The 24197-nt window shown below is 33.1% G+C and overlaps 1 protein-coding gene across 1 annotated transcript in view; it reads left to right on the top strand.

Moving 5' to 3' along the window:
* Positions 1–16093, top strand: part of LOC109392288 (protocadherin-11 X-linked-like) — a 101389-nt gene extending 85296 nt beyond the window's left edge. Inside the window, 2 exon segments of the mRNA XM_019660640.1 lie at positions 8873–11368; positions 15510–16093. Of these exon segments, the coding sequence (XP_019516185.1) occupies positions 8873–11368; positions 15510–15554 (2541 nt within the window). The 3' untranslated portion in view covers positions 15555–16093.
* Positions 16094–24197: the final 8104 nt, after the last annotated feature.

Genomic DNA, 24197 nt, shown 5'->3' with positions numbered 1-24197 from the left:
GCATCAGTGCATAGCTTCCTAAGGGGAGTACTTCTAAGGTGACCGGAATGATATTCAGCAATGAGGTATGTCGCACTTTTTCTAGGATGAGTTCACTAACTTAATTGTCTGACCTTGTATATTCCACATCTTTATCCAATCATCTACTGAAGGACACTTTGCTTGTTTCCATGCCTTAGCCACCATGAATAATGATGCAATGAACATAGGGGTACATAGATCCTTATAGAAAATCATTTTAAGATTTTTGGGGTAGATACTCAGAAGGTGGGTTTCTGGGTCATATGGTAATCCTATTCTTAATTTTTTGAGGAATTTTCATACTGTTTTCCATGATGGCTATACCAATATACATTCCCACCAGCACTGTATAAGGATTCCTTTTCCTCCACAACCTCTCCAACTCTTGTTATTCCTGGTCTTGTTGATCATAGGTATTTTAACAGGTGTGAGGTGGTATCTCATTGTGGTTTTGATGTGCATTTCCCTAATAGCTAGTGAGCATTTTTTTATATATCCGTTGGCCAATTGTATGTCTTCTTGGGAGAAGTGTCTGTTCAGTTCCTCTGCCCATTTTTTAATTGGATTGTTTGTTTTATTGTTGTTGAGTTGTATGAGTTCTTTATATATTTTGGATATCAGCCTGTTATTGGAGGTGTTGCTTGCAAATATGTCCCATCTAGTTGGTTTCCTCTTTGCTTCTTGATGGTTTCTTTTGCTGTGCAGAAGCTTTTTAGTTTGATATAGCCCCATTCATTTATTTTTGCTTATACTTACCTTGCCTTTCAGGTCAAATTCATAAAATCCTCTCTGAACCCAACATGCATAACTTTAGTACCTATGTTTCCTTCTGTGCAATTTATTAAGTTCTTATATTTAGGCCTTTGATCCTTTTTGAGTTAATTTTGGTGTGTGATGACAGAAAGCTGTCTAATTTCATTATTTTGCACGTGGCTTTCCAATTTTCCCAGCACCATTTATTGAAGAGGCCTTCCTTTCTCCATTGTATGTTTTTGGCTCCTTTGTTGAAAATTATCCGCCCATATATATGTGGGTTTATTTCTGGGTTCTCAATTCTATTCCATTGGTCTGTGTGTCTGTTTTTCTCTCAATACTATGCTGTTTTGGTTGTCACTTTGAAGTAAAATTTAAGTCAGAGAGTGTGATACTTCCAGCCTTTGTTCTTTTTTTCTCAGGGTTGATTTGTCTAGTCCGGGTCTTTTAAGATTCCATACAAATCTGATGATTTTTTTGGTTCTATTTCTTGAAAAAACACCATTGGGATTTTTATGGGGATTGCATTAAATCTGTTAAGTATTGCTTTGGATAATATGATAATTGTAACTATGCTGATTCTTCCAATCCATGAACACACATCTTTCCATTTCTTTGTGTCTTCTTCAATTTCTTATAATAATGTCTTATATTTTCCAGTGTATAGTTCCATCACATTTTTGTTAAGTTTATTCCTAGGTATATCATTCTTTTTGTTGCAATTGTAAAAGGAATTATTTTCATTTCGTTTTCTGAAATTTCATTATGAGTATATATGAATTTGATGGATTATTATACACTGATTTTGTATCCTACAACTATGCTGTATTTGTTTGTTTCTATTAGTTTTTTATTGGAGTCTTTAGGGTTTTCTATAAAGAACCATTTCATCTAATAAGAGGGACAATTTGACTTCTTCATTCCCAATTTGGATGACTTTTATTTCTTTCTCTTGCCTGATTGCTCTGCCTAGGATTTCCAATATTATTTTGAATAACAGTGGGGTCAGGGGGCATCCCTGTCTTGTTCTTGGTCTTACAGAAAAAAACTTTTAGTTTTTCACCATTAAGTATGATATAACCTGAGGGTTTGTCATATATGGCCTTTATTATGTTGAGGTACTTTCCTTGTATACCAATTTTATTATGTGTTTTAATCATAAATAGATAATGTATCTTGTCAAATGCTTTTTCTGCATCTATTGATATAATCATGTGATTTTTATTCTTTATTTTATGTGGCATACCTCATCAATTTGCACATGTTGAAATATCTGTGTGCCCCAGGAATGTTCCTGACTTCTTTGTGATGTGTAATCTTTTTAATGTGTTGTAGTATTAAATTTACTAATATTTTGATTAGGATTATTGTATTTGTATTCATCAGAGATATTGGTCACTATTTTCCTTTACTTGTGGTATCCTTACCAGGTGTTAGGATAATGTTAACTTCATGAAGTGAGTTAGGAAGTACTGCCTGTTCTATAATTTTTTAGAAGAGTTTGAGAAGGACAGGTATTAATCATCTTTGAATGTTTGGTAGAATTCACTAGTGAAGTCATCTGGTCCTGGACTTTTGCTTTTGGGGAGGTTTTGAATGATTTTTTTTCAATTTCCTTACCATTGATGGGTCTATTTAGACTTTCCAGTTCTTTGTGATTCAATCTAGGAGAGTTATATATTTCTAAGAAATTATCAATTCTAGGTTATTAAATTTGGTACCATATAGTCTTTCATACTATTCTTGTATGTTCCTTTGAATTTCCATGGTATCTGTAGCAACTTCTCCTGTTACATTTCTGATTTTGTTTATTTGTGTCTTTTCTTTTTTTTCCTTAGTGAGTCTAGCCAGGGGTTTGTCAATTTTATTTATCTTTTCAAAGAACCAGCTCTTTGTTGCATTAATTTTTTATCCTGCCTTTTTGTTCTCTGTTTCATTTAATTCTGCTCTATTTTTTATTATGTCCTTCCTTCTGCTGACTTTGGGTTTTATTTGTTCTTCTTTTTCTAGTTCTTTAAGATGTAATGTTAGGTTGTTTATTTGGAACTTTTCTTGTTTCTTGAGATAGGCCTGTAATATAAATTTCCCTCTTAATATGGCTTTCACAGCATCCCAATAGTTTTGAGAGGTTGTATTTTCATTCTCATATATTTCTATGTATCTTTTGATCTCTCTTTTAATTTTTTTTATTTGATCCAGGCGTTCTTTAGTAGCATGCTGTTTCATCTCCACATAATTGGGTTTTTCCTGCTTTCTTTCAGCAGTTGATCTTCAGTTTCAAAGCTCTGTGTTTGTAGAATATGCTTGCTATAAGTTCAACCTTTTTAAATTTGCTGAGGCTAGTTTTGTGTCCCAATATATGGCTTAGTCTTGAGTATCTCTATGTGCACTAGAGAAGAATGTATAATCTGGTGTTCTAGAATGAAAGACACTGTAACTGTTGATCATTTCTGTTTCATCTAATGTGTCATTTAAGGCTGATATTTCCATATTGATTTTCCATTTGGATGATTGATCTATCAATAGCTGTCAGTGGGGTACTTAGGTCTCTTACTATAATTCTACTTTTGTCAGTTTGTCCTTCTAGTTTTGTTAGTTAGTTGCTTTATATAATTTGGTGCTCTCTGATTGGGAGCATATATATTAAGATGTGTTATGTCTTCTTGCTTCTTGTCTACTTTATCATTGTGAAATGTCCATCTTTGTCTTTGTTACTTCTTTTATCCTGAAGACTATTTTGTCAGATATAAGTATGGCTACACCCACTTTTCTCTGGATGGTATTTGCTTGGATTATTATTTTCCATCCTTTCACTTTGAGTCTATATTTGTCCTTGAAGCTGAGATGTGTCTCTTGAAAGCAGCATACAGTTGGGTTTTAGTTTTTTTATTTAATCTGCTACTCTGCCTTTTTATTGATGAATTCAGTTCATTTACATTTTAGTTGATTATTGATATGTGAGGATTTCTTATAGTCATTTTATTTTATGTTTTCTGGTAGCTCATTGTCTCCATTGTTTCTTTGCCTTTCTGTTTCTGTCTGTTATTTTAGTTTGGTGGTATTCTATGATTGTTTTTCTTCTGTTTCCTGTTTTATGTTATGTGTCTCAGTTCTGGATTGTTTTTTGAGTTGTTTCCATGAAGCTTATGTAAAAGAAAGTTTCATATATACAGTAGTACTTTTTCTTCAGCATGCATATTATCTCCATTCCCCTTTGCAAATTCAGACCTTTACCCACTTCCTTTTATGTTTTTGTTGTCACACAGTATCTCTATTTATGTTGTGAGTTCATTTCTTAGTTACCATAGCAAATTGTCGTCTTCTCTTTCTTTTTATGTTTTATGCCCCCATAACTTCTATGTTATACTTATATGATTAGTGCCTTATTCTAAGTATGGGTTGCCATTTCCTGCTTCTGTCTGTCTGTTAGTCTGTTACTCATAATTTTGTGTCTTTTTGTCTTTTTGTTTCAGGTAGAATGACCCCCTTCAATATTTCCTGTAATGCAGGCCTTGTGGTGGAAAATTTCCTCAGTTGTGTATATCTGGGAAGGTCTTTATTATTCCTTCATATTGAATGGATAATTTTGCTGCATATATTATTCTTAGCTTGTAATGTCTCTCTTTCAATAATTTGAATATTTGATTCCACTCACTTCTAGCTTGTAGTGTTTCTGCTGAAAAATCTTATAAGATGATGGAATTTCCTTTGTAGGTTACTGAGTTCTTTTATATAGTTACCTTGAGAATTCTTTCTTTGTCATTAATGTTTGACAGCATCAATATAATGTTCCTTGTAGAAGGCCTTATAGGGTGGAGATAATCAGGTTTTCTGTTTGCCTCTTGGATTCAAGGATCCAGTACTTTTTACAGGTTTGGGAATTTCTTGTTGACTGTTTGAGTAGGCTCTCTGTTCCCTTCTCCATCTCTTCTCCTTCTGATATACCCACTATTCTTATATTGCTCTTTCTGATGCTGTCAGATAGCTCTTTCACATTTCTTTCATTTCTTTTAAGTCTCAAGTCTCTCTTCCATCTGTGTCATTTCCAAAGTTCTATCTTTGATATCACTAATTCTTTCTTGTATCTGGTCAGCTGTGTTTCCTAAGCTGCTTATTTGAGTCGTCATCTCTTTTATTGAGTTCTTTGGCTCCATACTTTCTATTTGATTATTTTTTTAAATTTCAGTTGCTTTGGTAAAATATTCATTTTTTTCATTAATTTTATTTCTGATTTCTTTAAACTGCCTATATGACTTTTCTTGCATCTCGTTGAGTTTTTCCATTAATGTAATCTTGGATTCTCTATCATTTATGTCACATATTTCCATGTATTTAAGTTTATTTTCTGGAGATTTTTAATTTTCTTTGTGAGCTGCCATGTTACCTTGGTTGTTCATGATAATTGATACATTATTTCTCTTCCTAGGCCTCTGAGGGGATGAATTCTGCAGTAAGTTGATACAGAAAGGTCTTTCTTTTGTCTTCTAGTAGGTGGTGCTACAGCATTTTATTTTCTCTTGTCGTTTTCTAGCTTTTCAGGGTGGCAGATTTCCTGGGGAAGTGGGTGTCTGCTCTGTGATTGTGTTGCCTCGGTCTTAGAGCACCACCCCCATGAGAGGATGTGGTGAGCAATGGGGTTCTGAGCCCTTGAAATTTTAGTGCTGCCCCTGCAGCCAGATACAGAGCTGTGCATCTCAGCAGCCCTTGGTGCCCCTGCTGTGATCAGCCAGGAAAAGTGGTGGTGAAGTGGGTTAGATGAGGCAGCTGGTGTGTTTGTGTTTTTGTTCTCCTCCAAGTAATGAATGCCTCACCCCTATGTCCCCTCCCTTGTCATGGGAATTAGCTGCAGTTTGTGTCTGCCACTCAGGAACTCTCTGTCCAGTTCTGAGGGCTGTAGATAGTCTGCTCTTTAATCTGACACTCCTTTCTACAGTTTCCGCTGGGCCAGCTGCTTGCTCTGGTAGGCTGGGAGGAGGTGGCCAGGCTCCAAGGCTTTGTTTTCTACCTGGCATTGCAGGCTGCTAGACCACAGCTGTTGCACTTCTGTATTTTGCCTTTGTCAGTTGTTCTCTGCCACTGATTGCTGGGTTCAGCCATATTATATGCCGATCACTCAGGCAGGAATGCTCAGAACCACAAAGAGTGCAGCTGCAGCCTGAATCCTTCTGTATCTGGGGGCCACAGTGAACTCTGGGCTGCATCTAGGACAGCCGTCTCTGATTTTCTCCCTTCCCTCCTCTCCCGTTTGCCCCAATTTTCCCACCTTCAGATGTTTCGATGTGCAGATCTCCCAATGTGTTTGTGTATTGCCCAGGGAAACCTTTGTTGAAGTATAGGTCTTCAACTTGTTGAAACTTCAAGGGGAGCGATCAAGGGGGACTCCTCATGTTGCCATGTTTCTGATCTCCTCTATTACTTGTTCATTTCATACTATATTATATATACTAGTTTCCCCTTATGTAACCTCTAAATTACTTCATCTCCCTTAATAGCTCTTATTGAAAATAAAATTATTCTCTTAATATAAATCAGTTAATATCAATACCACCATTAAATACTTAGATTGTTACTGAATTTCTCTCATCTTAGCTAGAATTTAGTTTTCATTACATTAGTAAACTGTATTCACTTACTACCATATTCCCAGTGCCTTGAAGAATGGTGTGACCATATTAGCCACTGAATGTTGGCATGCCAAGAATTAACAAAATTGTCTTAAGTGCCATGAATTTTTATGAAGCATAATTTAGAAACTATTTTTTCTATCCATACATGAGACATTTAGATTTGAACCTTCCTAAAAGCATTTTGAAATATCATTACAAAAATAAAACGATCATTAATCACTAATTTTTTATCAAATTATAATAGCAAATACTGTATTTATTTATATTTAATATTATTGTTATAAAATTACATTTTTCTTAAAATACACAGTTGAAGAATAGATTTCAGTTTGCTAACTTTCACACTTGTAAGTAAATATGACATGACAAATGTTTTCCTTGCTATATACTTTATTAAAAGAAAAGGCAGATTGTTTATCAGTTTATATGAATGAAATATTAACATAACGTTCATTTTAGTTGTATGAAACAAAAACAAGATAACCAATATAGATTGACTATTTCATATGACTTTTTTTTAATAACATTGGAGCAAACTGATGATTTTAATTCATTATATCTGAAATACCACTTTAAATTTCATAATAAACATCTAATTCTTCCACCAATATATATTATGGTTCTGGATTTGAGTAAAAGTATAAGTGAATCTCGGCACAAAAAATAAATTTGCAGAAATATCTTCAAACAATTCATAAGGAAAAAGATGATTGTACTTGAGAATTGTATATATTATTTATAGACAATTATAACACTTCTGTAAATTACTAAAGGTATTATAACCATATAATCTTAAATATTCTAGTGGTCCCTAAAAACCTGATATAATGTATAGTTGCTAAATTTTAGGATCTTGTTTTACAAATTGGTATGACAAAACTATGAAAAAAAAAGAAAAACCTAAAACGGGGTCAAATATACAAGTATGGTGATGGAAGGAGAACTGACTGGGTGGTGAACACACAATGTGATATAAAGATGATGTATTACATAATTGTACACCTGAAACCTATGTAATTTTACTATTATCTCCCCAATAAATTTTAATTAAAAAAATACCTAAGATTTTATCCTGTTCTTCTATGACACAGCACATAAATATGAGATCGATAACTGATCTTTGCCACATGTCAGCAACTTTTATGTCAAAAAAAATTTACTGAAGAAGTAAACACTCTGTGTGTGTGTGTGCGCACGCACACATGTGTTTTTGGTGTGTGCATGGGTTCATAAATCATCACCTAAAGAATCTTAAGGTCTTCATCTGATCTTTTCTTTACAATGATATCATGTTCATGTCTGTCAAAGTGATACAGTAATGCTGAATAGTACTGCCCTTGACAGCCAGTCAACACTACTCTTTAGTCAGCTAGAAAGATAACTATTTATCTGGGCAGGGTTTATCTTATTGTAGTTCAGAGAGGGGGATTTAAAATTTTTTTATTTAATTCATTTTGATAAATTGATCCTTATCACCATTAAACTATTTGACTATTAAAAAACTTAAGAGTATGAGACCCTTTGCGCACTGATAAGCAGCAGCACCTAAGAGAGCCCATGCACACTGATTAAGTATTTTACAAGCTTATGTTAATTGAAGCACCTTAGGTAGTTCAACCACCAGAGACTTCTTTAAACATTCACATAATCTGATTTTAATGGGCTTAAAGAGCATATAGGTGCTATATCCAATTTGACATTTTGGTATGTGAGTTTCAGTCCATTGTGCTTACTCATTAAAACAAAATAAGTTAATCAAATAATATGTTGTTAATCTCCAAGAAAAATTTATTTTCAACACTTGTTCCTATAGGAAAAAAAGAAAGAGGAAATTCTGTATATTTTACACAAGGTTATAATCTTAGAGTTTCATTTTCTCCCTGCAGCAAAGGTTTTAGCTGCATTTATTAGATGTGATATATGTACTACTGTCTTGGATGAATGAATATTTTATACTTGGTTGTTACTTTTGATGGTGAAAAAGCATCCCGGACAACTGAAATCTACAGTGAAATATTTCAATTCATTTGGAGTAACCATGGTTAATTTACTTACAACGTCATTCATCGTGTGAAACTTAGGGATAATTCTTTTTTAAAAATGTACATACTTGGTCCTTTGGAAAACTTTAATATTGTAGTTTACATAAATGAGTTACATTCATTATCACAAAGTGCTACAATCGCTTCTCGGCCTTTTGGCTAAGATCAAGTGTATTATCACAAAGTGCTACAGCTTTAAAAGCCCTCAGAATATTTTCTAGCACAACTCTTTAATTTTACAAATGCCTAGAGATGTTAAGCAACTTGCTTGTAGTCATAATATTGGTTATAGGCAGAATTTGGGACTTAGAACTTAAGTCTTCTGACATCTATTTCTGAGCTAATCTTATGTCATATGGCTTCAAGAAATTGAGAATGTGTCTCATTACATAATAACATAAGTTAAATGTTTCATTCTGTATTTTCCAGGGTCAAAACATTTTTGGGCTTGATATCATTGAAACACCAGAAGGAGACAAGATGCCACAACTGATCGTTCAAAAGGAGTTAGATAGGGAAGAGAAGGATACATATGTAATGAAACTAAAGGTTGAAGATGGTGGCTTTCCTCAAAGATCCAGTACTGCTATTTTGCAAGTCAGTGTTGCTGATATAAATGATAACCACCCAGTGTTCAAGGAGAATGAGATTGAAGTCAGTATACCAGAAAATGCTCCTGTAGGTACTTCAGTGACACAGCTCCATGCCACAGATGCCGACATAGGTGAAAATGCCAAGATTCACTTCTATTTCAGCAATCTAGTTTCCAACATTGCCAAGAGGCTGTTTCACCTCAACACCACCACCGGGCTTATCACAATCAAAGAACCACTGGATAGGGAGGAATCACCAAATCACAAGTTACTGGTTTTGGCAAGTGATGGTGGATTGATGCCAGCAAGAGCAATGGTGATAGTAAATGTAACAGATATCAATGACAACGTCCCATCAATTGACATAAGATACATCATCAATCCAATCAATGGCACTGTGGTTCTTTCAGAAAATGCTCCACTCAACACCAAAATTGCTCTCATAACAGTGACAGATAAGGATGCTGACCATAACGGTAGGGTGACATGCTTCACAGATCATGATGTCCCTTTCAGATTAAGGCCAGTATTCAGTAATCAGTTCCTCCTAGAGACTGCTGCATATCTTGACTTTGAGTCCACAAGAGAATATGCCATTAAATTACTGGCCGCAGATGCTGGCAAACCTCCTTTGAATCAGTCATCCATGCTCCTTGTCAAAGTAAAAGATGAAAATGACAATGCTCCAGTTTTTACCCAGCCTTTCATAAGTGTTTCCGTTCTTGAGAATAACTATCCTGATGCCCAGTTGACAAAAATAAGTGCAACGGATGCAGACACTGGGCGTAATGCTGAGATTAGTTACCTGCTAGACATTGATGCTCCACCTGAATTCAACCTGGACCGTCGTACAGGCATTCTGACTGCAGTGAAGAAACTTGATAGAGAAAAACAGGAAAAATACAACTTCACAGTTCTGGCAAAAGATAACGGAATGCCACCTTTAATAACCAATGTCACAGTTTTAGTGACGGTTCTTGATCAGAATGACAACAGTCCGATTTTCACTCACAATGAGTACAACTTCTATGTCCCAGAAAACCTTCCAAGGCATGGAACAGTAGGACTAATCACTGTAACTGATCCTGATTATGGAGAAAATTCTGCAGTCACTCTCTCCATTGTAGATGTGAATGATGACTTCACCATTGATCCACAGACTGGTGTCATCAGACCAAATATTTCATTTGATAGGGAGAAACAAGAATCTTATACTTTCTATGTAAAGGCTGAGGATGGCGGTAGGGTATCACGTTCTTCAACAGCCAAAGTGACCATAAATGTGGTTGATGTCAATGACAACAAACCAGTGTTTCTTGTCCCTTCTTCCAACTACTCCTATGAATTGGTTCCACCATCCACTAATCCAGGCACAGTGGTCTTCACGGTAGTTGCTACTGACAATGACACTGGCATGAATGCAGAGCTTCGTTACAGCATTGTAGGAGGAAACACAAGAGGTCTGTTTATGATTGACCAAACAACAGGCAACATTACAATGAAGGAGAAATGTGTTCTTGCAGACCTTGGTTTACACAGACTGGTAGTCAAAGCTAAGGACTTAGGACAGCCTGATTCTCTCTTCAATGCTGTAATTGTTAATTTATTTGTGAATGAGTCAGTGACCAATACTACACTGATTAATGAAATGGTGCGCAAAAACATTGAAACACCAGTAACCCAAAATATTGAGATAGCTGATGCATCCTCACCAACCACTGACTATGTCAAGATCATGGTTGCCATTGTTGCTGGCACCATAACTGTCATCCTTGTTATTTTCATCACTGCCGTAGTAAGATGCCACCAATCACCACACCTTAAGGCTGCTCAGAAAAACAAGCAGAATTCTGAATGGGTTACACCAAACCCAGAAAATAGGCAGATGATAATGATGAAGAAAAAGAAGAAGAAGAAGAAGAAACATGCCCCTAAGAACTTGCTGCTTAATTTTGTCACAATAGAGGAAACTAAGGCAGATGACGCTGACAATGACGGAAACAGCGTCACACTAGACCTTCCAATTGAGCTGGAAGAGCAAACCATGGGCAAGTACAACTGGGGCACCACACCTACCACTTTCAAGCCTGACAGCCCTGATTTGGCTCGGCACTACAAATCTGCCTCTCCACAGCCTGCCTTCCAGATCCAGCCAGAAACACCCCTGAATTCAAAGCACCACATCATCCAGGAACTGCCTCTTGATAACACCTTCGTGGCCTGTGATTCCATCTCCAAGTGCTCCTCCAGCAGTTCTGATCCCTACAGCGTTTCTGAGTGCAGCTATCCGGTGACAACTTTCAAGACCCCTGTGTCTGTGCACACCAGACCGGTAGGTAATCCCAGTTTCTAACTAACCTTTTAAGCTTTATTTTAGTTTTTTAAATTATTTTCAATTGAAGTAAAACTTTTCAGAATCTATTGATTCAACAAGGGATCAAAATGATCATATTTTGCAGAAGTATCCAGATAGATACATATATTCATTTTAGGTTTGGTAGAAAAATGACAACAAATAACTCCTGATTGTAGGGAAACTTGGTTAGAATGGTGATTATAATAGGGCCAATGTTGTCTGTAGATGGCAGTATGACACTTCTTGCTAGAGAATATACTGGACAAACTCCAAAATAAAGGGTCATGGCACTGTCCTCAGTACCATGGTGTGCATGAGGATCAGAACAGTCAGGGTTAGCTAGATACATCACAGTGAAGTTTTTTAGAATATGGTAAGGAGGTCTTAATGGTGTTGAGAATCCCATCTTCACTTGGGAAAATCTGTATCTGCCCAAGATACTCAAATAACATCAAGATATTCTCCCTATCCACCATGCCCCCAACCCCCACAATGAAAACAGAGTGTTATTTTCAGATTAGGAACTCACCATTATTGTGGTTCATAAAATCTATATTCACACAATGTAACAAGAATAGCATTAGAAAAATGAAGTCTTGCTACTCACTCTCATCTTCAAGCCAGAGAATGAAATATGTAAGAGATCTGTATTTTAGATATTCATTTAAGTTTTTGCATATTTATGCAAGGTATTGAGAGCCTTTCAGGATACATTCTTAAAATATAATGACTTACGAAAATGAAATATGTTTTCTTTCTCTAATGGACCTGAAGGAAAATATGTGCATATTAAGACCCAAGAAATCTGTGTACAATAATTTAAAACCCAGTAAATTTAGGAAAACAAAAGTTTAGACAGTGCTTTTTATCTGTAATCCATGGAGAAATGAACAAAAATTTATCTCAAAATTCATAAGTAAATTAAATGATTTAAATCTGGTTATTTCCTTAATAAAGTCAAATGATGGAGTTTATCTACTTTTTTTTTCTCAAAGTCATGCTACATGTTGGCATTATTATTTTGTTTGTGTAACTTTTAAACAGATTCTCATCCCAGTTTCAGTGAATGAAAGACTTTGAAACCTATTCAGGGTTAACAAAGTGGTAGTAATGTGAAAGTCAGTACAGGTTTCCTCTCACCAAAGTTAGAGATATTAACGAAGCTTATCAGGATTCAAAATAACAATGAAAATAATTTACCATATTTTAAGAAATGGTTTTACAAATTGAGGTCATTGAAGGATATGCATAGTTAAATTATACAATAACATTAATTCTTCTCTCTTAAGCACACAGTGAAGGTAAGATACTAATTCAATTGTGGATGCATTTTTGTTACTATACGTTCATAGCTAAGCTGTTGCAAATGATAAAATAGAACCCTAGTCTCTAGAATTTCTGTTATGCTTTGAATGACTTAGAGGACAGTGCTTGTTTGTATAATTCCAATGAGCCCCATGTTTTCCTACTTCAGTGTATCTTAGATGATGACAAACAATACAATAGATGCCTAACATTTCCTCTGGGTGTGTTTTTGTTCCTATGTAACCATTGAAAAGGGCACTCTCGTTTTCTGATTGATGTTGTTATTATTCTGTTCATTGGTAACATTTTTCAACAGAAAAGCATCCTTTATGAATAACACTATATGTGTGTTGTGTATTCTAATAGCACTTTCCCTTGGACTAAAATTGTGACTTGCTTAACAACTTATACAAAGGGTGAGGTTTGTGAATTACATCTGCATATCATCATTTTTAATAGATTGGCCCATGAAGTTTGTTAAAAGAGGAAGTTCTGGTTTCACCTGTTTTTGAAGGCATGGAGATATTCGATAAGATAAACTTATTTTACTTGAGTATATGGGGGCTGACAATTAAGTTCGCAAACATTTCCTAGAAAAAGTGCTACATACCTCATTGCTGAGTATCACTACAGCCACCTCTGAAGTACTCCCCTTGGGAAGCAATGCACTGACGCCAGTGCTTAATCCACCCTTCAAAGTAATTTTGGAACTATTTTTCTGGAATAGCCATCAGAGCTGTCGTCGTACTACACTTGATGTCTTGAATGTCATCAAAATGTCTTCTTTTCAATATTTCCTTTATTTTTGTGTAAAGAAAGAAGTCATTGGGGGCCAGATCAGGTGAGTAGGGATGGTGTCCCAATACAGTTATTTGTTGACTGGCTAAAAACTCCCTCATAGACAGTGCATTGTGAGCTGGTGCATTATTGTGATGCAAGAGCCATGAATTGTTAGTGACATGTTAAGGTAGTCTAACTTTTTCAAGCAGCCTTTTCAGCACTTCCAAATAGTAAACTTGGTTAACTGTTTGTCCAGTTGGCACAAATTCATAATGAATAGTTCCTCTGATGTAAAAAATGGTTAGCAACATGGTTGCAACAAAGTTCGTGAACTTCATTGTCAGACCCTATATATATAGTAAGCAAGGTGTGGATGAAGGAAAAGAATTGAAATATTTTCCAAATATCCTTCTCTTTTTATTTTTTAGGTATTTTGTAACCTTCAAAAACTCAATAACATTAATAAGTTTTTCCATGATGGCATCTTTGGTTTTTTTAACAAAGAGATATTTTCCTAAACACAGACAAGTAACTTCATGAGACAGGCAAATTATGAAAATTAAATGGTAATGAGAATAAGTTTTTGGTTATCATTAGGTTTTTATTAGCTAAAAGGACAATCTTAGAATCAGTGAGTTCTCAGGTGACTTATTCTATTTTTTCACATCTTAAAACCAGGTAAATTGTATATTTTATGTCTTTGGTTCACAGTTGGTTCAGATTAATTACTAAATATATTCTGGACGTGAATTGGTGAACTTAGGCAGATTAATATGATACTAAAAAACTTGGCTCCTTATATTTTGTGCTACATTTGCAATTGCAATGTTTTTAACCCTTTCTATGCACTCTTTAATTTCTGATTAATGCCAGGAGTGGCATCTTATATTCACTGATGTTGCAGAATGTGACAAGATGAGTGATAAATAAAATAAAATAAAAATTCATTGTTCCTTAGGGAAATTTTGACAGCGGAATAAAATACTACTGCTAGCAGAAGGCCAGAAATATTCAAATTGATTTTAAACAAAGAAAAAAGTGTATTTTAATAGGGGGAGTTTATGGTTATTTTTACATTTAATTTATTACTCATCTGAAAATGAAAATGAAAGGAAATGGTTCTATTAGGCTGTAAGATATAAGAGGATTTAGCAGATATTTCGTGTTTTAAAACGGGGGTCAAATATTTTCTATGTTTTTTATGACTCTGGTATTCAGAAAAAATATGGAATATTTTTTGGATAGAAATGTCTCTATTGGGAAAAAAAAGGCATTTATACCTGGGGAACATGATGCTCCTTCTTGGTAGAAATTTTTAGAAGTATTCTGGAAGTCATTTTTGTACATATTGTAGTAGAAATGAAAAACATGAAATTTAAAGATGATTTTACAGTTTACCTTCAATTAATATCTTTCAGAGCAAGTAGATAGCATTTGGTTGGCATGACTCTAGGAAAACAGTGTCACCATTTTAGAATCAATTTTGATAATTGTTTTATAAAAGAGATATACTGCCAAAACCATGTCTTACTTAACACAGTTTTCCCATTAAAATATTGTGAATACTATACACTTGAAAAATAGAGGAAAGTAAAAATGGAAGCACCATTTTTTGAGGGCCCTCTATGTACCAGTCACTGTCTTAGACATGTATTTGAGGTACTTCATTTCTAAAAACCAAAAAGAAAGGAAAGGAAAAAAGAAAAAAATAAGTCTAACAAATTTATGTGATTGGAGTTGGAATAGTGTTGCAGTTTCGGAAATGAGGTAAAAGAATGATGGGAGGTTTGGATGGTTATAATTCATGGATGTAAACCCTGCCTGTAGGTATTATACATGGATTCAAAATGGTAACAGGAGTCTGCATTAGATTGAAATAGGATTTGTATTCACTACTGTTAAATTCATTAACTTTGATTTTGTGCATCTATATTTTAGTAATTTGAATTTTATCCATGTAGCATGCTTGGCAACTAAGACTCCAAGAACACATCCATCTGATTTTGATAATGTGTTATTTTTCTTGTCCTAGACCGATTCCAGGACATCAACTATTGAAATCTGCAGTGAGATATAACTTTCTAGGAACAACATAATTTCATACCCCTTCCAAAAAACTCCAGTGATTTGTGATTTCAAAATTTGTCTAAGATCATTAATTTTCTAATTTGGATTTTCAATTATAAAGGCAAGCAAAACAAAAATTACCTTAAACCCCATTGAACCTTATGCGTACTTTAGCTGTAATCTCCCAATCAAAATTTAAAATTTGTGGAAGAAACAGTGTAGCATAATAAATGAGCTTTATCATGCTGTTTCTCCCTTTGTTTCCTCTGAATGTGAACAACTGTGATGTAATATAATGTTATCCTGGTGTACAAACTGATGGTTCCTATTTCAATCATGAAACATGGAATTACTTGCCCTGTCTGATTGCTGAAGGGATTAAACATCATCTCGGGGAGTTTGGAAGTGAAGCTGAACTATCCAAGCTCTACCCTCTGAAAGGCATTCAGGGCAAGATATTTTTTTAAGACTAAAACAAACAACAAAAAAACACTTCAGGTTTTTTTGTTTGAAATATTCACTAAAATAGTGTTGTTGAGAACATTTTAATTACCCATCACTCTGTTTAAAAGTTGGATGATATAAAATAATCTTATTGGGTTTTTATATTGATTGTAATCATGTTCCACTACTTTAATCATTAAAAAATATTTTTGTTGTAATCATGTTTCCTTTTTCTATAAACACTGAAGTTTTTATTTTTATTTATCAAAAGGAGAATGTAAAGTTCTTTATACTCCCTCATATTTTGAAAAAAAGTATTGATATTTTTTGTGTAATGAAACATAACCCCAGTCATATGAAAGTGGAAACAAGGATTTAGATAGTATATTTTAAAAGATTTTATCAATTTTGAAACTTCCTAGGAAAATATAAGGTACTAGAGTCACATCTAAACAGATCTATTTTGTTTCTCTGGCATTAAATTACTGAATATATTTCATTGCTTTGAGTAATTTGTCCTTTAAAATTAACTCATTTTTCACAGTATGTCGGTTAATTCATTTCCTACACAAATGAATGAATGCTTCAAATAGAATGTGAATTACATTCTATTGAGGAAAGAATGACACGTCCAATCTTCCCTTGTATTCTTTAACCTGCTTATGACTTACTAACACTACTAACAGAATTAAAAACAAAACAAAACAAAAAACATGATTTCTTGGGACATAAAGGGGAGTATAAAGGACCTTTATAATCAAGACTAATATATGTTTCTTAGATGCTTTGATGTATATTGTTTTACCTTGCAAAGTGTGAATAGGATTTGGTCAATTATGTATGTATATAAAATTAGTGTATTATTTGATGTGTTCTTTGATGTAAAGGTATTTAGAAGAAGTTTATGCTCTAGTGTAGTTCTTGCATTTTTGATATATAGGTAATATTTTAAACAGGCTTCTGTTAAAATTTAGCATTCCCATTTACTCAATACAGAACTCTTTGTACCTCCAATACTGTCAGGTTCCTTGAATATATTTGCTATCTGGCTTTTTAAACATCACTCAGTTAATTATAATGACTGTGAGTGTAACTATTTTATTGGTAATGAGAAATGTCATGTAAGTTACAATATTGTCTTACATACTTATAAACAACTGTTGTAGAAAAACACTTTAAATTAAAATTTACCTTTGTGAAAGTTATTCACATAGAATAACTTTATAATAGAATAACTTTATAATCCCTTTCTCACTTTTTTCTGATAAAGTATTTCAAGTTTAATTTTAATCATTCTACAGAATGTCAAAACTGAGCCAACTTATTATACCACTAGAATCGGTGCCCTGCAGGTACTAAGAGTAGGAGTTTCCAAAATCCAGTCTTGATTAAATTGTGAATAAAATGATGCCCAAGAAAATGAAGCAGTACTTCAAAGTCCCATAATAAACAACTGTGGCTTCATCACCATTGGCACATGTATTATTATATAAATTATATAAATTTTAATTCCTTGTGTCATGACCACCCTGGTTTCTAGTTTTCTGCACACACGCTGTGAGCTAAGGGAGAACACCTCATTTTTCTTCCATTTCAGTGACCCTTCAAATATGACTGTAATAAGAAAAACTCTTAATCACTCTTCTGTGTATATCAAGATGAAAATGCCTTGAAATAGTTATCCAGAATTTCTAAAAATATATTCAATATTTTCTTGGGTGTCATCTTTGTAGAAGATAAAAATAGTAACTTTGTTGTTAAAGTTATGACTCCATTTCTCAGAATACAACTTCTATGAGAAAGGAACTTCTAAACTGATTTCTTTCCTGTTCTTTGAGGCTAAAATATTTACCCATATAAACCAATGACGATTGAGATTTAACCATATTTAAAATGGGTCATATATGAAAATTGATTCTGCTTTTGCCTATTAACTACCCTTGCTCATGCTTGAGGAAATAATATTACCATTTGAGAACAATATGGATGACACTGAAACTAGTTTTCCTCAAAAGCCATAAAGAACAAAAATATATTTTCATCCTTGATTCCCATTTATGAATTGATTTGGTGGCATTTTTAGTTTAATTATTATTACATGTTTGGCTTATCAGGTCTCAGATACCTTATCATCTTTGTTTTGGCATTAATGGACTCCTGGAATATTCCCAATGAAATGTCCTTGATGGTTTCTCTGGTTCTTATTCTTCTTAGTGAATAGAGAAAAACAGAAGGAATGCAAATCTTAAGAGTAGTAATCACAGATTTTTAAAAAATAAACTTTTAGTGAACTTAGTCTAGTGAAAAATAAGTAAACTATCTAATTGATGAACTACAATGTGCTTCATATTTTCATCCCTGCAAATACTCAAAAAAGTATTATTTTCCTTTGATTAAAATCCATAGTGCATAAATTTAAAAAAGTGATAATATACATTCCACCATTTTACTTTAAATATAAAAGTTTATTTTTATAAGTAGGATATTCAAGCCATTACATTTCTTAAATTATTTTTATTTTCAGTGTTTTAAATTTTAAAATGTATGAACAATTTTAATTCTATTAATTAATCTTTTATGTATTCATCTTCTGTTTTAGTGTGTGTGTGTGTGTGGGGGGGCTACCCTGTCTACATTATCAATGGGAACGCATATACTTTAGAATAATTTTTAAAAGTTGAATTTAGATTCAATCAACCACCACAATTTTGCACAGGATTTTTACTCATCTTTTCATTTCAACACAAAATAATACTGCCTCACTTTACTATTTTGTTGCCTGCACTCATCACAGTTTAATTAGATTTTTAAATTGCGTGTCAAGCTAGGTATGATATGAAGCCTGATCTCAACAGAAATATTACAAGATAAGCAGATCTAAAGAAATCTTACATGAACTTAAGTCACACTCTGTAAATACTTCTTATAGGTGCTCTTGTGTAATAGATAGGTTTTCTTAGATTTTGTGAAGCTTGGTTTTGTCTATTTTAAATATTTAGATTTAGGTTTCTAGCATATTCCAAGGTGCTGTGATAATATAAAGCTGTATGTGTTGTATATAATTATTATTTTTAAAAAGATATATTGTGAAATTTGATTTTCCATGTTTTATGGGTGTGTATACCTGACATCCATGGTTTCAGGGGGCTTTTAGAACTTGAAGTAGACTTTTTAAATTATAGAATAGTCAAAGGATTTTATTTTTATTGTATATGCAATAGACATTCATTGTAAAATTTAGGAAATTGTAGATAGGTTTTAGGAGAACACTTAAAATTATCCAATTTTATTTCAAGTGATATCAGTATGTTCTTCCTTATAACTCACTTAGTAATTTTGTTTAAAGGCTCTATAACCTTGGAAGTGGTGCACTTTAAAATTACAGAATTTTTCTGTTCTTTTATATTACAAACTATGCATGCAAAAATTTTTACACATGGTGATAACTGATGTATCTTCTATGCATCTTATTTTTATAGATGTGTGATTGGACAAATTCATGTAATAGTATAGTTTGATGAGCTGAAAGTGTAATACAGAATCCCACTACATATCTCCACTAGGAGACAAACCTCCCTGAAGTGAAAATATCAAGTTTTGAGAAAAAAACTTTTTTTTTTTTAAGCGGAGTCATCCTGCCACCTGTTGGCAGCTCAGCGGCAGCTCAGCTTGGGCCAGGCATCGAACCACTGTTGCTCAGAGCTCGCACTCTTGAGTGACCTGTTAACCAACTGAGCCACTCGGCCGGCCCCCGAGATAAAAACATTTTTAATTAAAAAGAATGCCATCTAAATTTCTGCCCAAAATTTCCTTAGAATGAACAAGCAAGTTACTTAATTATTTTCAACTATTCTCATAACCAACTCCTACCTTTTTAATATTCTATTGGGTTGTCGGAAAAGTCATGATGTGTTTTTGCAATGAAAGACGTAGAAAAAATACGTCATGACTTTTCTGACAACCCAATAGATAGTCTCAATTAAAATCACTTTAACTGTCCCTTTTTAAGTGGTTAATTATATTTAATTATCCACACATATAAAGGTACTATTTAATTGGGTGTAAAACTTTTTTTGTCAAGTCAAAAAAATCATATTTCATTAGGTTTCAGATAGTCAAATTGACGTAATAATGAAAATGAAGTATTTCAATGGGTATTCTAGAAATATTTGCACTTTTCTCCCTTGTCCTGAAGCCTTATATTTATTAATCATTCATTGATTTACTTCATAAAATGTTATTCTCTTTGAAATGCAGTTAAAATCATTTTTATTCTTTTTGTCTTAATATTTGACAAAAGCATTAGCTAACAAAATAATGTTTTCATTAGATACTCAATTAGATAAAAGTTTAAGTAATACTTCTACTGTATTTGGTGGTAAGTAGAAGTAAATGAATATGCAACTGTGGTGAAAATTATTCTTTTCAGAAATCCATAAAATAAACTTTAAAATGTAATTACTTGTCTTATTACATATTAGTTCTAACCTCCATTTCAAAATCAATACAGATCACCATTTTAATAACACTTTATAACTAAAGAGAATTGATCATAAACATTGTCACTTTACACAAAAATATTTTCAGCAGTCCAAACATACAGCTCAAATAGCTGTTCAGTGTTACAACTTTGAAATCATTAAAATTAAAAAAAAAAAAAACTTATTTAACCAGCTCTTTGGTATGTAAACACAGACCTGGTCTCATATTCAAGGTGGGAAAAATACACAAAAATGGAGTTCCATGATTTTGGAAAACTAATATATCAATTCCTAAGTTAGAGGTTATATTTCATTATTAATTTTATTCATTTGATCATGTCATTGAGAACTACATATTGAGTGCCTTTTTTGCAGAAAATTGTATACATCATTTACTCTGTTTAGATTGAATAATTACATTTTTTCATACAATACAGTTAGTTATTCAAGAAAATGTGCTGAGTTCTCTTCCAGATAGGTATCATGGCTTTGTCTACATGGTGCTAAAACATCTGGTGGTAAAATACAATTTTTCATTGATGATGGGGATATTTTCTCTACCTGACAAAATGGCTTGACTTTATAGACATGAACTTTATTTAATGCTACAGAATAATAATTTGTTTCACTTTACATAGATAAAAAGAGTTTGACATGCTATACGAAGTTATCATCTGAATCGAGAGTGATAACATTTAACAACAAAATTCCACACGGTGCTACAATTGAACTTTACATATATAAATTTTAGCTGTTTATAAGACTATATACACATTTATTTCAAAAAGAACACAATTATTGAAATGACGAGGAATGTACAATTAAGTCTTTTTAGGTGTGAGAATTGAAAGATAAACACACCAAACTCTAGAAATTAGTATACTTAATTGTATGTCTACAGAAATTCTAATTTGATGTTTAAGTAATTCTAATATAGTGGGATTAAAATGGGTTAGTGTAGGTATAAGCACACATATGCTTGCATATGTGTGTATATTTATGTTTGTCAAATTTCTAGCAGAAAAGTGATATAAAGTTGAATATAAAGACAACTTCTTTAAAGATTACACATCTACATTTATAATGTTATTCTCTCTCCTTTTAAACTGTTATTCCTCACTTCCAAATTATAATCATTCTGCATTTCTTATATCATCCTACACATCAACATTCATTTCATAAAACTCCTGTCATATTCAGTGCATCTGAATATGTGCTTATGTGTTTTTTTACTTTTAACATATTTTTTTGCTTCTAATGTAACTGTAGTACTCCTCTTCATAAAGTTTCTGTTTTCTGAATGATCACAGATCCAGTAACATTAAATTATACATTACAATTTTAAATTGATTTTGACTATATAAGTACCAGTGTATATTCCACTTATTTTCCACACAAAAAAAGCTAAGATAAATTTTTCTTCATAATTCAACTTCCGCTCAGTTGGTATAGCTTAAACATATACAAAATAATCCATTAAAATAATCATCTAATTTTGTGTTAATACCTTATTTAATTTTAGTAACTATGAAATCAAAAAAGAGATAAGTAGTTCTCTGTTAGTGTCTGTCTGTACAATGTCAGATTGTCATTTTCATGTCTGCAAATTTGTGGGTTTATGTTTCCATTAAAAGGCTAAGATATGGATTTACCTTAAGCATATACATGCATATGCACTTATATATGTATATATACACATACATTTTTATAAATAGCTCAATGTGAACTATGGATTGATGTAATCATGGAAATGTTTATGAGGATAGGTTCAGTATTCATATTGGGCATTGTGTACAATTTATTATCACTTCTCTTTTTGAGTGGAGCTAATACTAAGAATGACAATTGAAGAAAAACTGTAACATTAAAGTTGTGAAGATTTACAATACAAGAGCATTTACAACAGTCATTTTGAAAATTTGTATTTGCTTTGTTATTTTTGGCTGTGATTTTAAAAAAGAATCAACAGGTTTTTGTGTGAATACTCATATTAGAATGAATATTATAGAGCATCTTTAAACTGGAATACATATAGATACTAACATTGGTTGTATTTGATGTAATTTCAGTGCATAAAGTATGTGTAATCTGTATTAAGTGAAATACCTATAAATAAAGTTGTTTCTGCATTGCAATAACATATCCTCTGATATTTTTTGAAGCGCTTTTGTCAGCAGGTGCTACTGATTTCTTTAACATTATCAAGGACCCTAAAATAATTTTTAATACATTAACATCCTACAATTTCAAGGGATAACTCATTATGTGTTGTATTTACCAGAACTCTGTATATTGGCATTCCTGTCAACCAACATTGAGAGATAACTGATCTTTTCCAAAGCAATTAAGTAAATAGAAGTAACTCATATTTACTAAAGTTTTAGTATTGTGCATTTTATTGTACTCAAAATACTTGAATATTGGTAATATGCTATCATGTATTTCATAGAACCTGCTAGATAATGCAGATTACCATGAGTTCAAATGAGATTAGTTAAATATGTCTCAGATTCCTACTATGAGCAAAACAATGGGTAGAATGCTTGTGGTTATGGAGATGTTTGAAGTATGGGGGGAGGATGTGAAGCAAAATCCTCCCGTTGCTATTAGTGTAAAAAGCCCCTCACCCAAGGAGTTTAACTGAACGTATGTTCAAAAACAAGTTTCATTTTTTTCCAGTGCAGAAAATCCCTGAATATACAAGGTTAAAAAAAATTAAAGAAAAACATTAGAGCACATAAAAGTGACAAAATGGGAAAACCTCAGTTTTTATCATTATAATTAGGAGTGTGTGTGTGTGTGTGTGTGTGTGTGTGTATGTATGTGTGTATGCGTGTGTGAGTATTGCTAGTAATTTACCTCACAAGTGTATATTAGGAACTCCAAGTTTCTCGAAATCTGAACTGAACAACCATTGTATCTACCCCATTTCAGGAAGCATCTTCAAGTCATCAGCATGTTCCTTAGTCACATCCAAGTAGCAACCAAATCCTCTTGATTTTGCCTCTAAAATACCTCTGACGTGTCCCTTTGCCACTTTCTCATTCAGCTCTTCATCATAAGTTATACCTGTTCCACTACTGACAGCTTATTCTTCTTCCTACTTTCATTTGTCCCATCCATTTTGTACCCTGTACCCAAAACACTTTCTAAATCACAGATCTGATCAAGTGAAGCCTATGACGGAAAAGCTTCCATGTTTTTCCCCATTGCATATAGAATAAAACATTTATTACTGTATTTTTCAAGGGATTTTACAATTTATACCAGGCTTACTTGTTCATCCTTATCTCTTACTACTCCATGCACCACACATTTTTGTCACACTTACTACTTCTTGTACCTTGACTATATCATGAAATTTGATACTTCCATAAACTTAAACAATTTACCAGAATTATATTGAGCACTTCCTTTAGTTAAGACACTGCTGTGAGAACAACAAAAATAACCAAGCCATGGTCAATGAGATAGAGGTGCACTTCTGGAAATAAGGCAAGACACTTTTAATACAGACACTTTTAAAACAGACACTTTTAATAAAAGAATGCTACCTGTGATTCTATTAAAAATAAAAGAAACCTGGATGGTATCCTTTTTCTTCAATATATTTTCTATTTCTTAACATTACCCCTACATAATTTTTTAAAAATTAAAAACCTCAAGTACATGACTAGGTTATATAACCTTTTAAACATTCGTTTCTGGAAACTATTTCCAGAAAATTT

Source organism: Hipposideros armiger, unplaced genomic scaffold (genome assembly GCF_001890085.2).
Source record: "Hipposideros armiger isolate ML-2016 unplaced genomic scaffold, ASM189008v1 scaffold_323, whole genome shotgun sequence".
Taxonomy (NCBI): domain Eukaryota; kingdom Metazoa; phylum Chordata; class Mammalia; order Chiroptera; family Hipposideridae; genus Hipposideros; species Hipposideros armiger.
This window is presented reverse-complemented; position numbering and strand designations above follow the sequence as displayed.